This window comes from Mytilus edulis, chromosome 5 (genome assembly GCF_963676685.1).
Source record: "Mytilus edulis chromosome 5, xbMytEdul2.2, whole genome shotgun sequence".
Taxonomy (NCBI): Eukaryota; Metazoa; Mollusca; class Bivalvia; order Mytilida; family Mytilidae; genus Mytilus; species Mytilus edulis.
The window spans coordinates 31,104,353-31,121,613 of NC_092348.1; the positions used below are offsets into that span (position 1 = coordinate 31,104,353).

Below are 17,261 nucleotides of genomic sequence, written 5' to 3' on the forward strand. Positions count from 1 at the left end.
ATACTAAAATTTATGATAAAAGAGATGATTTCTCATTTCCTATCGTTAATTATCCATTTTTAGATGGTGACGTTCCCTTGTCACCATCTTACGGTGTTTATATATCTCAACTTGTACGATTCGCTCGTGTATGTAACAATGTTTAAGATTTTAACGAGAGAAATTTATGTATTACTGAAAAATTATTACACCAGGGTTTTCGATATCACAAACTAGTCAAAACATTTATTAAATTTTATCATCGGTATAAGGACATCATTCGTAAATATCTCAACATGCAGACTTCTTATCCGTTCAGGTATTTCACATCCACTATTTTATGGAAATATTCTTTATAAAGCACAAAAATGTCAGTATTCACCTCAGAAGCTAACAAAACCTTTAAACACACTTATTAAGAAGGGATATAGTTACGATACTGTTGTCAGGTCATTAAAGATTGCATATTTTGGCGTTAATATTGATTCACTTATAGGGTCTTTGCATCGAAACTAAACACATTTATTAAAAAACCAGTTGTTGGTATGACACGGGTTATGTTCGTCTCATATATGTTATGATGGTATGATACTAAACCCCTAACGGGGAGGATTGTGTCTGATATTCATATGATGAAGACATAATTTTTCAATCAGTTTAATTGAAGTCCGGAGCTGGCATGTCAGTTAACTGCTAGTGGTCTGATGTTATTTATGTATTATTGTCATTTTGTGTATTTTCTTTGGTTACATCTTCTGACATCAGACTAGGACTTCTCTTGAACTGAATTTTAATGTGTGTATTGTTATGCGTTTACTTTTCTGCATTTACTAGATGTATAGGGGAAGGTTGAGATCTCACAAACATGTTTAACCCCGCCGCATTTTTGCGCCTGTCCCAAGTCAGGAGCCTCTGGCCTTTGTTAGTCTTGTATTATTTTAACTTTTAGTTTCTTGTGTACAATTTGGAGTTTAGTATGGTGTTCATTATCACTGAACCAGTATATATTTGTTTAGGGGCCAGCTGAAGGACGCCTCCGGGTGCGAGAATTTCTCGTTGCATTGAAGACCTGTTGGTGACCTTCTGTTGTTGTCTGCTCTATGGTCGGGTTGTTGTCTCCTTGGCACATTCCCCATTTCCATTCTCAATTTTATTTAGACAATGTTTTAAGTAAGATATAAGCCTCTAACAGTCCAGTCTTTAAAATATTGAACAGGTCTTCGGCCTGCGGCCTCAGACCTGTCCAATATTTTACAGAATGGACTGTTATCGGCTTATATCCCTTACAACAATGTACATGTAAGTCATTGGCAGAATAATAATAATGATAAAATGTTTTTGTTAAATGAATATTGCCGAAATTGGTATGGCATTTAAATAATACTTCCAGATTCCGTTTTATTTTCAACCTAGTACCATCTCTGTCCTAGGAGAAAATTCAAAGTTGTAACAGTTGCCTTAGATATAAACCATTATTCTGTATATTTCAAGGAAAGTGTTACAAGAAACCAGAAAATGTCAATCACAGAATTGAAAGACGAGTAATTGTATTAAGATTTTATTCTCTTTACATACCATTTACATCTTTGTAACAAGTTGGCAAGGAAAGTCAGAAAAGCAATAAAAAAATATCCTAATACATAGAATGATATATATTAAAATACCCGTGTTTGTAAAAAAACATATTTATTTAAAGACACCATAATCTAGTCCTTAAGATAGTAAATAAACTAAAAGACATTGAACCTTATTCAAATCAAATGTTATCATAATAACCAAACATATCATTATAGACATATAATGCTGATTTTACCATTAAATCTGGTGTTTCTAAATCTTATAAAGCTGTAAAACAGTAGAACAACAGATTATAATAAAGAAAGACAAAATGTTTCGTCCGTCATTTCATTTAATCTACTATGACTATGAGTACATAAAAGATAATTTTTATATCATATCAAACAATAATATCTTCAAACGTTTTTTAAAAAGAGTTCTGTTAAAACCATATTGCAGCTACGTATTGAGGTACAATGTATGTTCATATAGTAGATCGGATTTCGGGTGCTGGTTGTCATCCCTTTTTCAATTGTTTACTTTTACCATTTAGACCCATTGACTAGCTTATAACACAACAGTTGCTGTTTTGCGTTGATGTAGAAGGTGCAGTATCTGCATGAACATTTTTATTGGCATCTTCTTTCAGTTCGGACTTGGTCTCGTCTGCTTGTTTATTTCCACCACCGGACGGGGTATCGTCTGCATGTTTATTACCGCCACCATCATCGCCATCATTAGCCAGTCGTTTGATAAGTGACATGAACATCTCCGTTACATTTTCGTTCGTTTTTGCGCTGGTTTCTGTGTGGGGTAAATTTTCCTTTTCTGCAAAATTCTAAAATAAAAAGGAAATGACTTGATTTAAACCTAATATTATGAGATTGTTTAAATACTATTACAAAATGTAGTGAAACGTATATTTTAGAGTTTATAATTTGTTGGAAGAAACTATTTTAGTAGAATCAAACTTTTCTAGCAAGGCATTAGCACTTAAAATTGAGAATGGAAATAGGGAATGTGTCAAAGAGACAACAACCCGACCATAGAACAGACAAAAGCAGAAGGTCAACAACAGGTCTCCAATGCAGCGTGAAATTCCCACACCCGGAGGCTTCCTTCAGCTGGCCCCTAAACAAATATATATATATATACTAGTTCAGTGTTAATGAACGCCATACTAAGCAACTTGCACATTTTAAACTTTCCATGACATTCCAAGTCAACGTTTATTACTTGATAATACTTTTTGCCATGGCGTTGTCCGTTTGTCGTCAACAAATGAGTTTGAATATCAATTTGGTATATTCCGCCTTTCTTTTAATATAAAATTTCAAGTGTAGTACATGAAAAGCACCGTTATCATATTTTTTTCCCCGCAAAAGTGATATTGTAAAAACGTGTATTCGTAAAAAAAAAAACCACTAACTTACAGACCTTCTAAAATTCAAACTGACCATTATTCCGTGCGTCCATCGTGTATCGTGCGTGTTGCGTGCGTGCATCGTGCGTGTACCAATCGTGCGTTCAACATTCATTTTCCGTGTATTTTCCGTGTAACTTGCGTGCATCGTGTATTCTTAATCGTGTATCGTGCGTGTATCGTGCGCTCATCAAACATTCATTCTTAACCGTGTATCGTGCGTGTATCGTGCGTTCATCAATCATTCATTTTTAACCGTGTATCGTGCGTTCGTCAATCGTGTATAATTGTGTAGATCAGATACCGTGCATTTGTGAAACGTTCATCTCTAATTGTGTATCGTTCATACATTGCGGTTTTTATATGATAGTCGGTTATAGAGCGGTATATATATATATATATATGTATGTTCCGACTTTAAATAAAATTTACAGCCATACTTACTTTCTTGTAGACTCTTAATTAACTTCATCGTAGATAACGTTCATACAGATTCATGACTTTTTGTGTAAATATTTTATCATCTGTAAAGATTTTGTGGTTATTCGGTGAATCTTGGCTGGGACTGACACATTTTGATATAATGATACATGTTGTACGTACAAACAATAACATGATATTGACATTTCTACGACAGAAGAGTTAAAATTGAAATTTCTATTCAACTGAGCGAAAATGGACTTAAAAATATACTGTTGGCCAACTGGTATTTGTTAAAAATGTTCTGTCAATTAAAACAAATGTGTTTTTGCAAAATTTAAATGTGGGGTAGCTCCACTAAAAAAATAGAAACTGGAAAGTATGAAAGAAAAGAAGTCCACGAGATGACATGTGTTGTAGCTTTACTATTGAATATGAACTTCATGTTTTTCTAAAATGCCCATTATAGTATAATATTATACATTTTAATGAACATTTTAACCCGCGGCTATAATTATCAGATAGCGAAAATTTAATATTTTTATTTAATAACGGCAATGTTGCTGCTAAAGTCGCAAAAAACACCAACAATATTTTATTGAAAAGAAACTATACAAATCCTTGGTTGTAAATCCTAGGTAGATTATAATTCTTCGCTTATTTGGCAAATTCCTATGCTACTAAGATATTTCGAAATATCTAAGCTTTGATAAATACCATTATAAATATCATTTTTGTCTTAGTTTCTGATGGTCACATGCACGTTATGTTATTTCATTGAGAAAATACAATATACAAGATTGTCGGGTAAATGTGGATTGCGGATAAAAATGTTAAATATCAAACATGAATTAACAAATTAAACTGAGGCGAATTAACACGAATATGTATATTCTCTTCAACAGTGTTTGGATTCTCTGTTCTGAATTTCATTTAAACTAAGCTAAAATGTTTTGTGGAAAATTGAATAAAAATGAACATTACATGTATTTGAAGGCATTATTTTAATTAAACAAATATAAGATCACGCAAATACATCATGTATTATTTTAAATTGAGGAACTTTTAAAACTTGAAATTGGATTTACAAGTTTAAGATATAATCTTGGTTTTTTTTTTTTTTTTGGTTTTTTTTTTTTATAAATTAGTTAAATATATGGTATTATCATAACTAGTCTTTACTTGAATGGAATAAACATGGAACACTTTCACGGATTCATTTTTCATTGTGTTCATGGTTGCCTAATGACACCGTTTTTAATGTATGTCTAAAAGATTATTATCCGAAAAATAATTCACAATAGTACGTTGTTACTGACTAGGTTGGTCCCCTCCGTAAAACATTCAGTATGCCTTCGGAACATACAAATATTAAGGTAGTGTCAAGAATTTCAATAACGGCCTGGAAACAAACTAGTTGTTAACCTTCTATGATTATTAAAGAATGACGGATGTTGTTTTTTTTTTTCGGTACGTCTTAACACTGCTAAGGAATCCTTAGTGCACTAAGGCTTTGACTATACAATGCCACTAAGGAATAGAAGGAGTGCTGTTATATGTATTATTTTTGTATATCGTGTTAGAGATTGATATTTAATGCATAAATTTCAAATTTTACAGAAAAATAATCATAAATAAACGAGATATTCAACATTATTTAGACACGTGCCGGTTTTTCTTTGATATGCCACAAATCAATGAACCGTTTGACACGTGCCAAATAACATATATATATAGCAACTGATTAAACAATGACGATCTTTTTTATGTTAAGTGATTTAAAACAATTGTATCGAAAAGATTTATGCTTCAAATATTTAATTAATGTGTTGTTCTTATTTAAAATGATGAAAAGGACAAATAATTTTGCTGTTGTTTCATTTCTTTTGCAACAACATTGTTTGCCATAGGAGCACGACTTTGATATGCGCCAACTTATAAATAAGAGTGTGGTCAGCTTGTTAAAATGTTTATGTAAGATATACGGAAACAAAAGGAATATGTATATTTATAAGTGTTTTGTTTTTTATTTTAATTCCGACAAAGATGCGTGTAAATACAAATGGTTTCACTAAAAATATGCGTAAATTCCGAAAACCATCATAAGAAACGTTAAGCTCATCGTGCGTGTATCGTGCGTGTATCGTGCATTCACCGTGCGTGTATCGTGCGTGTGGTCAGTTTGAATTTTAGAAGGTCTGTAGTACAAATAAATACAAGATGTTGACTCAACTATCCACATACCACGATTTATGTTTTTATACCTAGTGCAAAAAATTTGGGAGAGCACATTGGAATCACTTAATTTATATAAAACAAAGAGATGAGGTAGGATTGTCAAATTACCAACGCAACAGTAATCTTTTGACGTGGATTCCAGTAATTAAAGGTCACTTTAAGGCCTTCAACAACGAGCAAAACACAAAATGGAAAATCATACAGCAAACAACAACAACCACTCAATTATAGGCATAGGACTTGGTACAGGCACATACACGTGGACTGGTTAAACATGTTCATGAGCTCTCAACCCTCTCCAAACCTACCGTACTGGTGTAAGGGCAAAATGTAAAAATCAGTTGGACTGACTTGACTCTAAATTATGTTTGAACTTTCAGAATGATTTTTAATGGCGTTATAAAGAAATGAGTAAACGAAAACAAGATAAAAGAGGGACGAAAGATACCAAAGGGACAGTCAAACTCATAAATCTAAAACAAACTGACAACGCCATGGCTAAAAATGAAAAAAGACAAACAGAAAAACAATAGTACACACGACACAACATAGAAAACTAAAGAATAAACAACACGAACCCCACCAAAAACTAGGGGTGATCTCAGGTGCTCCGGAAGGGTAAGCAGATCCTGCTCCACATGTGGCACCCGTCGTGTTGCTTATGTGATTACAAATCCGGTAAATAGTCTAATTCGGTAGGTCATATTCATGAACGGGAAGGGATTGTAGTTACGACGTAAGGAACATATCCGTATCAAGTATAAAACGTGTCATTTCATGATTATTTACATGTACATTTATACATTGTTTACTAAATGTTTTCCTATTTTGTATTAATATAGTACACTGCAATCTTAAAATTGTCTTTTATATTTTTCTTAAATTTCGGTCAAACCAGTACCGCGTATGAATTAGTTATTTGTACCCTGCCTACCCTTCTGGCGCACATCAGGCCGCCCAAGTTGTAAGTGGGGTTCGTGTTGCATAATCTTTTATTTTCTAAATTGTGTTTTGCGTGCTATTGTTTTTTTCTGTTGTTGTTTTTTTTTCAGTTTATGTTGGTGTTATGAGTTTGAATGTCCTTTTGGCATTTTCGTCTATCGTTTGTAGACTAAGAGAAAAAGTATTAAATTAACTCTTTAAATTTAGAGTGTGTTTCTGAATTGAACTTAATAAGCGTCTTATGTCAATTGTATGTTAGGCCTATTTGAAATATGTGTTTTTTTATATAGACAAAAATAAATATAATAATACATGCACCCAAATTATCTTGATAATACTTAAATCCGGGCTTTCAAATATTCGGCTTTGAGCGTTCCTGATGAAGTTCAATCCAGAAAACCTCTTCGGATACATGGTATTTAGAAGTATTGCCATTTTCGATTTTCACTTTACCTACATATACTAAGATAAATCCAAACATTAGGTAATATGAATATGTCTTCTGTCGATTACTTGCAGATGCGTGTCTTAGAAAGTGCACGAATGGATGAGGACGCGGACATGGACCAATGTCTCCAGAAATCCATGTCCATTGACTCGTTAAAAATAATTAAAATGGGAATTAAAGAAATATTAGTAAATTTGAGGAAGTAAGAAAAAGGTTTGAACCAACATATATACCTCGACGTCCACTTTGTTTATTTCACGTTCCATGTCACATTTGTTTCCTACTAGAAATGCAAAGGCCTTCTCATTCCCTTTATTGTATTTTCTCCATCGCTGCAATATATCGCTCGCCATCTCTAAAGATTCCTGAAAGAAAAATATTTCGTTTTAACAAAACTGCTGTTAATGCAATAGAGTATGAAATGTCCACTTTGGTAAGATTAGGAATGACTTTTGTCCATGGCGTCAATGATTTCTGATCATGTGAGCTTTCTTTTCACCATCCTGTTACATTACACTGAGAAAACATTTTTTTTTCAAAAAGTTCCTTTATTGTAAACTATACTTTAAAATAGGCAGTTATCAACTTCGTGTCATAAAATCTGCATTTGGGAGTAAAAGCATGAATTGGTCATCTCTGAAAGATTAATGTGTTTGTGTTTGGTGACGGGACTTTCTAAATGAACAAACTGTTAACAGAACTACTCACCTGTTTTGATATATCATAGATAATAACAGTTGCATCCATCTCAGCATAGTAATTAATAGAATAACCCTCGTACTTTCTATCCCCATCTGTGTCAGACTGAAACATAATTGCTTATTTTTGAATGAGTTGTGTTGTGGTGTAAAGTATTTATTTGAAGTTATCGTATGATTAAAATGGTGATGCCATTGTCAAATATTAATAAAAATACATTGAAAGTTGCCCGTTTCTGTATAGAAAAATTTCAATTTCAATGGACGTAATGTATTTAAGGAATTACTGTAATATTTTTTCTGTCTATGAAGAAATAACATAAAAAAATTGGTGCACACGGAATAACGCGCGTAGCGGGTTATTTAACAGTGTGCACCACATTTTTTATGTTATTTCGAATAGACACAAAAAAATATTAGTCATTTCTTATAATCTTATTCTAAATTCCATTTTAAACCGTAGAAAACCATGAAAAAACGTTGATGACGTCACGGTCACATGACAAAATTATGTCGATGGGCTCATAACAAAATAACGTCAGCCAATCAGAAGACGCGTTACATCAAAAATTAAATTATATATATATATATATCAATCTATAGCTTTTAAGTATGATTAAGCCTGGGATTTTGGAACTACAAATTACATAAACTTTTACTCAATTCTTTCATAGATACAAATATTTGGAAGGAGTATTTAACTTTCGTGTATATCTATCATTAAAAAACGTGATTTCACATCCTGATTTTTATGGTGATGTTGTTTTTAGAGCATTGAATTCTAGGGATGAAATTTAAAACAAAAACAGCATGTACATAACTTGAAAAAAAGCGACGACAATTGATCAAACTTAATATTATATAAATGCAAACATTGTTATACTTACAAGCTGTAGACGAATTTCTTTTCCATTTACTTCAACCTTATGCGACTTCTATCAAATCACAAAACAAAACAAAATAATATTTTTAAAGTCTTTTGTTTAATTTCACTTTTTGTTTGTAATATATAGCTTTCATGAATTCAAACTTTGCATATATATTTTTTTGAAATTGAAATTACTCTGAAAACATGTGTTTTCATATTTTAAAGACAAAAATTCATATAAATAAGCCCCCTTCATTAATTCATTTAGTCATATACTACTCACTAATAAATTACTAGTATGATCGTTTGAATAGTATATTCAATAATGAACTCCATTCCGTCTCTCGCTTAAATAAATTGCCAATGTTTCCCTTTTGATATTGAGCAGAAGAGGCGTGTTAATGGTGATATGATATTGGTATAGCACATGTCTTCATTATACTATGTCATGAAGAAAATTATGCATGTATTGTGAGCAATACGACGTCGCTTACAAGACGAAAATATTCAAAACATAAGCATATTGCTTACAAATCATGCAGTGGGACAAAGTAGGTTTTACAAACTTACTGATGTCTTTGATGTTCGGACGTCAAGTCATCATAAGATTTTCGACCTGTATTCCCGTGTTAAAAATTATAAAAATAATACAATTGCACACATGTTCGGGTATAAACCAACAGGGACATCAGATAAGATATATACTATATTGAAACATTAGAACAATCTACCTCATATGCGCATACAAGTCTTTAACAGACATTATGCACCATTTGTTTCCTTAAGTTATATAGTTCTCTTTTCGTCTGTCTTTACATTACATTAATGTCTTATTTAATAATGGTTGATGCCTAAATATTTCATTATAAGATTTTGAGTGGTTTATTTTCAGGGGTTTTCCTAGTCCCTCCTCAAGAAATGATTGCCGTAGCCTGATTTTGACACTTCTTTGAGGAAGTTAGGGTTTCTATACCCTTATTGGCTGGTTGTTCCAACTGTTTTGGGTTTTTTAGGCAAAAGACACTGATGAGTTATATATATATAGACGAGACTGGCGTACACAATTAAAAGTTGGTAAATGCCACTGCTGTAGGACGTTTTGTTCCAGAAGTCAAAGCCTAATATTAAACACACGAGATGACATACAATATAACTGATATGGTCATGATATGTAAATTTGCTGTTCATAATGAATATTATTCGAAATACTAATGTTTTCCTACTCCCTGCATAGATGATCGTAGGCTGATTTGGCATAATATTTCTAGAAATTTGAATATTTGGTATTTAATATTCATCAACTTTATTATTAATCTAGTCTTCGAAGTTTTAAACTCAAGCCACTGTTGAGTCTTAGGTACACGAAACCCGTATCTGACATACAAAAGGTCAAGCATGGTGCATTTGTTCAGTTTTAACCGATGTTTGTTTTTTTTTCTTTGCATTGTGGATGTCATTCTTTATTCAGGCTATCATTATTACAAGTACATGTACTCATAGAGATACAAAAAGGGCTACCATTATTAAATATTTCAGACAAATCTTCATATCTTTGTTCCATTGATAATTTGTCTGTATCGAAGGTATGTGGCTTTTCCAATACATTTTGATTAATCATGCTGAACTTATTCAGGGGGAAAATATCCTACGATCTCTTTAAGACAAAAATTAGACCAATTAGTTCCAGTTGTTAACAAACCAAAGCGTTAGCCATTAGATTATTTGGTTATTTCAAATTAATTTTGGGTAAACTATGAATAGCAAATAAAAAAGACGACACCACAAGTAGCATTAAACCGCTTTCGAGAAACAATTCTGATTCATTAAGTTGACATTTTTTTTTATATACACGTAGCTGTTTGTAGAAGTGAAAATTAAAAACAAATTGCAAAATTTAGGAATCAGTTGAATAAAAACGAACATAATTATTTAAAACTGTTTCAATCCCTCGATTTGCACATTAAACTTCTGCATGTAAATTGTAAATGTATGGTATCAAACAAAAAGTTAAGGACTACTATCGTTTGGTATTGTCCCTTTTTTATTTGGGAATTTGTTAAGGGGAGTACCTTTCTTTCGTCTGTCGAAATTTTAATGTCACGTTATTAATTCACTATTTCAATATAAAAATATTCTATACTTACACCATCCATAAACTGTGTAGGTATATGTTCTTCGGTGAAAGAATTTCCCTGAAAGATAAACGAAATTACCGAATTGATAAACATTTCTTAGATACATATTGCGGTCGTTATTGTTACAAAAATATATTTTGTTTTGGTTCACTTCTTTTTGGAACGATAGTGTACACTAAATATTGCACATGTGTATAATCGGTGAATACTTTTATTTACATATCATGTATGAACAAACGCAGATAATTGATAAAGTCACTCAGCTTGCAACGCAAGGGAGCAAATATTCAAAAGTATTCTTCCATTCTCAATTTTATTATTATTTATAGTATATATTTTTAATGATAGAAAATGTCTATACATTGCATATATCTTAACTTGCCTAACCTAAAACAGAGACTTTAAAAGATCAATCATAATAGTATGTCGTGGAAAAGCCTTCAGCAGACACTTATATTAAAAAATGTTTAGTCTTCAACTACACTTTTTTTCTGTAGGTTACTGATAATTCATGGCAAGATATAAAAGAAGTTTTTTTTAAATGTATACTTTAGTGTCGTTTGTTGATTTGGTTCATAAGTGTTTCTCGTTTCTATTAGTTAATATAGATAAGACCGTAGGTTTTCCCGTTTGAATGGTTTTACACTAGTCATTTCTAGGGCCCTTTATAGTTTGCTGTTTGGTATGAGCCAAGGCTCCGTGTTGACGACCGTCCTTTGACCTTTAATGGTCAAATTTTAAATTTGGACTTGGATGGAGAGTTGTCTCATTGGCACTAATACAACATCTTCTTATATCTATTTTGCTCATTGATTGAACTACAGGTTGAGGTTGACTAATGTATTGATTGTTTTAATTGCTGTTCATTCATTTAATAATGTGATGAAACATTCCTACAGATCTACTCTCAAGTTTGCGGAACTTTTATCGGTTGGGTTCAGTGCCTTGATTCAGCCATTGATTATAGATGCAATGGAGTTGTTGGCTTAATGTTGATTAACAAATATTTTTTGCACAATCACATTATTTTTTTTTACAATTGTAGTGGGACTGGTGTCCAGTTTTAGTCAGTTTTCGCAACCACTTTATTGCTTCATATTACCAAAATCGGTCTATCACCTACTGTCAACATTTAAGACAGAAGAGAATGTAGCGAAAATGATGAGTGGGTCATACTAGAAATGTGAAAACTTGAATGTTAATCCAAGACTGAGATATCTCAATGTGGTCAAAAATAAATCAACAATAGTGTTGTTTTGAGACAACTTTCACAAAAAAAGTGAATAGTCTAGAGAATTTGAAAGCACATAATTATAAATACGTTAATATGAATTACCAAATGGTCTTCTTTGAAACTTCAACGAAGTTTAATATGGTATTTAAAACCGAAATGAACGTCAAGAAGTCAATAACATGCGAAATGAAAATAAATCATAGAACATATTGTTTTCAATCTTAAGTATTAAGGCAAACCTTATCAAAAGTAGTATAAGAGCTTATAGATTATTTTACATTGTGACCTGTTGGAAAAAGGTGCAATTACATATACGTAATATAGATATTATATGAATTGCATTTATTTCAAGAGACTGTGTTACTACATCATACATGTATCCTGTTTGTGTGGACACTGTGTGACTACATCATATCCTATTCTTGTGGAAATTCATATAACAATACCCTGTTTGTAATGGTTATCTAACAATGTGGTAAATGTGGTGTTATATGAATACTGTTTTTTAAATAAACTCATCATAGATACCAGGACTAAATTTTGTATATACGCCAGACGGGCGTTTCGTCTAAAAAAAGACTCTCAGTGACGCTCGATTTAAATAAGGGTTAGATGTGTCATCTCCTTTGAAGTTTTTTTCTTTCTTTTACGATTGTATGTTATTCTAATAAATGTTTTACTCACAATAAAGCGATTGACCAAGCTTGTTTTCCCACATCCTGACGATCCTGTCACTAGTATTGATAATGAATTTCTGAAATAGTGCAAAATAATAATACATGGACATGAACTTATATGCATGGGCAAGCTTTCGCCGCCCCGTGATACGACATAAATGTAAATACATAAAAGTGACCTGCTGGAATATTTTTACTGTTATCTTTTATTGTTATTTTCATTTTATAGTGCTGGATCGATACTTGTGGACTGAGACTCCCCGATGGATGGTGTCTTCAATAGGGTAATTAGTAACAAACACCAACATGACGATACCTTTTCTTTTTAATTCTCTGGTCATCAAATTATAAACTATTGAAATAGCTACCGCTTCTAATATTTCAACCCCCTTTTTTACACAGCTATCGCCAGAAATAAATAAAATTACATTCAGTGGTACAATATGTTCTACAATGGCTTGCCATACGAAACAGTTATCTTTGTCAAATATCGGTCATTGCAAATTTGTTTTGTCCAAAATACGCTTCCGTAGGATTAAGTCCGTTCACATGCACGGATCAAATCATTTTGGCAAACTCAGCAACTATTAAAAGAAAATTTAATATCTAATGGTTTATAAACATTAGATAGTTACTGTTTATCAGTATTTTACTGATTAATGGACGTAGTTTTCTGCCAGTTTACATTATATTCACTCTGTGGTTTAAGTTTTTGAAATATAAATAACTTTCTTAAACTGTTCTGGATTTCTACCAAACAAAAAGTTTGTTTATGATCATGAAATAGTATCCAGAAATAAATTTAAAAACAAATCCTGTTTATCTGTATTTTACTTATAAATGGACGGAGTTTTTCTAACAGTTAAAAAATTGAAAACTACTAGTTTAATAATTCCATGCGTCCGAAGCGCTTTTCTGGATTTACCTTTACCAGGAACGCTAAAGCCAAACATTTGAAATCCGAGGAATGTATAAGTACTGAAACAGATGAAGAGATACATTTACTCTGTGGTTAAAGTTTTTCAAATTTTAATAACTTTCTCAAACTATCCTTTTTATAACTATTTTGATCTTAGCGTCACTGAAACGTGCGTCTGTTGTTTTAAGTTATACGCCTGATAACTTTGATAACTATTATCATTACGAATTGGTTTTACGATATGCCTGTGTATGAACTCTAAACCAACATATTGTTGCGATCTTCTTCGGTATTAACATTATTCAGAAAAGTCTTAAAATCTGTAAAATAACTTAGTTTTCTTTCTTTTTCTGATAGTGACATTTCGGTGTGAATTCGCATTGTGCTTGGTGCAAAAAAAAAAATTTTGAAACAGGAACTTGTTACTATGTCAACGTTCCCAAACTCGCTGCTGGGGTTATCACAATTCCATCGTTGTATTTTTTTACCATGATTTATTTAAGGATTGACTGTATTATTTTTTCTGTTTATGAAGAAAAAACATCAAATTGTTGGTGCACACTTACAGTCATTCCTTATAATCTAATTCTAAATTCCTTTTTATGCCAGAGTAATTTATGAAAAAACCTTGCTGACGTCACGGTCACATAACAAAACTATGTCTATGAGCTGATAGTCAAAACACTGTCAGACAATTAGAAGACGTGTAAAATCCAAGATTAAAATGTTTGTTCTTAATGAAATATACAATTAGAAAATCATTATGTCTCTAGTATAAGTTGAAACGGTCTCGGTATATTTTGGGAAATACATTTTTATGGAATCGTTACATATAAAAAAAAAAGAAGATGTGGTATGATTGCCAATGTGACAACTCTCCACAAGAGACCAACATGACACAGTAATTAACAACTATAGGTCAACGTACGGCCTTCAACAATGAGCAAAGCCCATACCACATAGTCAGCTGTAAAAGGCCCCGAAATGACAATGTAAAACAATTCAAACGAGAAAACTAATGGCCTTATTTATGTACAAAATATGAACGAAAAACAAATATGTAAAACATAAACAAACGACAACCACTGAATTACAGGCTCCTGATTTGCGACAGGCACATGAATACATAATGTGGCGGGGTTAAACATGTTAGCGGGTTCCCAACCCTCCCCATAACCTGGGACATTGGTATAACAGTACAACATCAATTTGTAAAAGGCTTAACCCATCAGATGGACAAAAATACAAGTTGACGTGGCCGGGTATGTTCACCTTGCTCCTTTCCCAATCAGGTAAAATATAATTAATGGTTAATTAAAAATCCCGAGAACACAGTTGTTTCGTAGTGCATTTCTTTTAGACAATAAATGAAAATTAAAATAATCCTACCTGCGCTTTCTCAATATTATTTTTAAAGAATGATGTACAACTTTTGGGAAAAATTATTTCAAACTTAAGGAAAACTTCATCAGCTCTAACTCAAAATATGGACAGTTTTATGTTAGGGGGTCTTGAAGTCTTTTGACAGATTCAGAAATGCTATTTTTTTAAAAATAGACAAAATCACTTCTTCACTTTATCTTTATCTTTTTTACAGTGTAAGTTCATCCCCTACTTGCTAAAAGAGGCAAAAACATGAGGAAATAAGTTTGGAAGGGGTATAAGAAATATTTTGCAAGATAGGAAATAAAAAGAGATAAATTTATTTTATTTAAGTGTCAAGTATTGATCTTACACCACAGTAAAATATTTACCACAGTAAAATATTTACAAGTACAATCACATAAAAAAAAATCAGCACCCAGCCTATAAAAACTCATGAGACACTATTATATACATCTAATATATAAGAGAAGATGTGGTATGATTGCCAATGAGACAACTGTCCACAAGAGACCAAAAGTAAATGACACAGACATTTACAACTATAGGTCACCGTAGGGCCTTCAACAATGAGCCCAACAGCTCAAACACCCAAGGTATAAAAATTGAAAATAATAAGAATCTAATGTATTTATCTTGCAAACTTAATGAATTGAACGGAATAATATAAAATTAAATTAAAAGAATTTTAAGATTGTTAAATACACCTAGTTTAAAAATTGAGTCCTACGACTAACACATAATTATGGATAAAGCTGCAATAAAAATAAAACATTACTATATATTCTAAGTTATATTAAAAGTGACAAAAAGGAGAAAGAAAATAGAATCAAAAATTAATTCAAACCACTTTCACATATTTTCTAAAAAAATATATATATATCATTTTTTTTTTCTATCAGCATATAACATAAACTATTACAACAAATATACTTTCATTATTTAAGTTTTTTCCATGATACATTTTTCACATTTCCTTAAAATTATCTTTTATCATGATAAAAAGAATAGGTTCAACCCACCATTTTTTCCTTTAGAAATGCCCTGTACCAAGTCAGGAATATGGTCATTGTTATATTATAGTTCGTTTCTGTGTGTGTTACATTATAACGTTGTGTCGTTTGTTTTCTCTTATTTTTGAGTGTAAATTCACATTGCGATAAGACGTGTCACGGTACTTGTCTATCCCAAATTCATGTATTTGGTTTTGATGTTATATATATATGTTATATTTGTTATTCTCGTGGGATTTTGTCTATATGTGTTACATTTTAGTGTTATGTCGTTGTTCTCCTCTTATATTTAATGCGTTTCCCTCGGTTTTGGTTTGTTATCCCGATTTTGTTTTTTGTCCATGGATTTATGAGTTTTGAACAGCGGTATACTACTGTTGCCTTTATTTATGGACAATTATATGTTATAAAAATCTTTGACATAGAATTTGTGAATAGAGTAGGACAGTGGTACTTGAATGTCATTACAAGTCATTAAGGCATTGAACTTGAAATCTGTTCTCATGTTTTCAAAATATTCAATAAATTAACGTGCCTTTTGAAACAAATCATATCTAATGTCTTCACACAGAGGGCAAACCATTAAAAAGTGAGTTTCGTGTTCAACATAAATCAATTTACAAAATTTACATAGTCTTTTATTCAACGGAATCTGTGGTCTGGTATATTTGATTTTTGATTTTTAGTGTTTTAACGCGACTTTAAACCACCGCATTTGGGCTATTTCGTGGCGGCCGTTTTTTTATTGGGTGGAGATAACCGAAGTGCCCGGACAAAACCACCGACCTTCGATAGGAAAATTGACAATCCTAGTCAATTAAGATTGGAGTCCAGTGCACCCGCACGAGCTAGGTTCGAACTCACAACCCCAGTGTTGACTGACTAGTGATTAAAGTAGTAAGTACTTAGACCACTCCGCCACCGAGGCCCCTCGAGCTCGGTCTAGTGTATCTTCCTGTCTCTTCAGCTAGGGCTAGCAATCCACTGCGAAATAATGACATAGTTTGAGTTACGTTTCTTGGTTAAAGCAAAAGTATATACTGTTCTGCTTTAACACTTTTCTTGTAAGTAACACATCGTCCACAAAATAGCTAGGGACTATATTTGTAATGAAAGGACGATAACTGTGTTTCCAGACCAGAATCAATACACATGAATTAATAACAGTATAAATCAACTGACTATTTACTCAGATAAAATGTAAAATGAAGAGTTAAAAAATGAAACAATGTTATGAACAAATAGTAAATTATATTTTAAATTACCTGTTTTTTCGTTTATGATGAAAAGCCATTTAAATATATACGGTTAATATCTAGGTTGTTTA

General features: G+C 32.1%; 1 protein-coding gene across 1 annotated transcript; it reads right to left on the reverse strand.

Annotated features, from left to right (window-relative positions):
* Positions 1-1,642: 1,642 nt before the first annotated feature.
* Positions 1,643-17,261, reverse strand: LOC139523444 (ras-related protein Rab-13-like). The gene is made up of 7 exons (XM_071317491.1): positions 17,200-17,261; positions 12,627-12,696; positions 10,718-10,765; positions 8,593-8,640; positions 7,716-7,811; positions 7,241-7,372; positions 1,643-2,374 (listed from the first exon to the last, which is right to left on the reverse strand). The coding sequence occupies exons 1-7, from the start codon at positions 17,226-17,228 to the stop codon at positions 2,099-2,101; spliced, it is 699 nt and encodes a 232-aa protein (XP_071173592.1). The 5' UTR covers positions 17,229-17,261; the 3' UTR covers positions 1,643-2,098.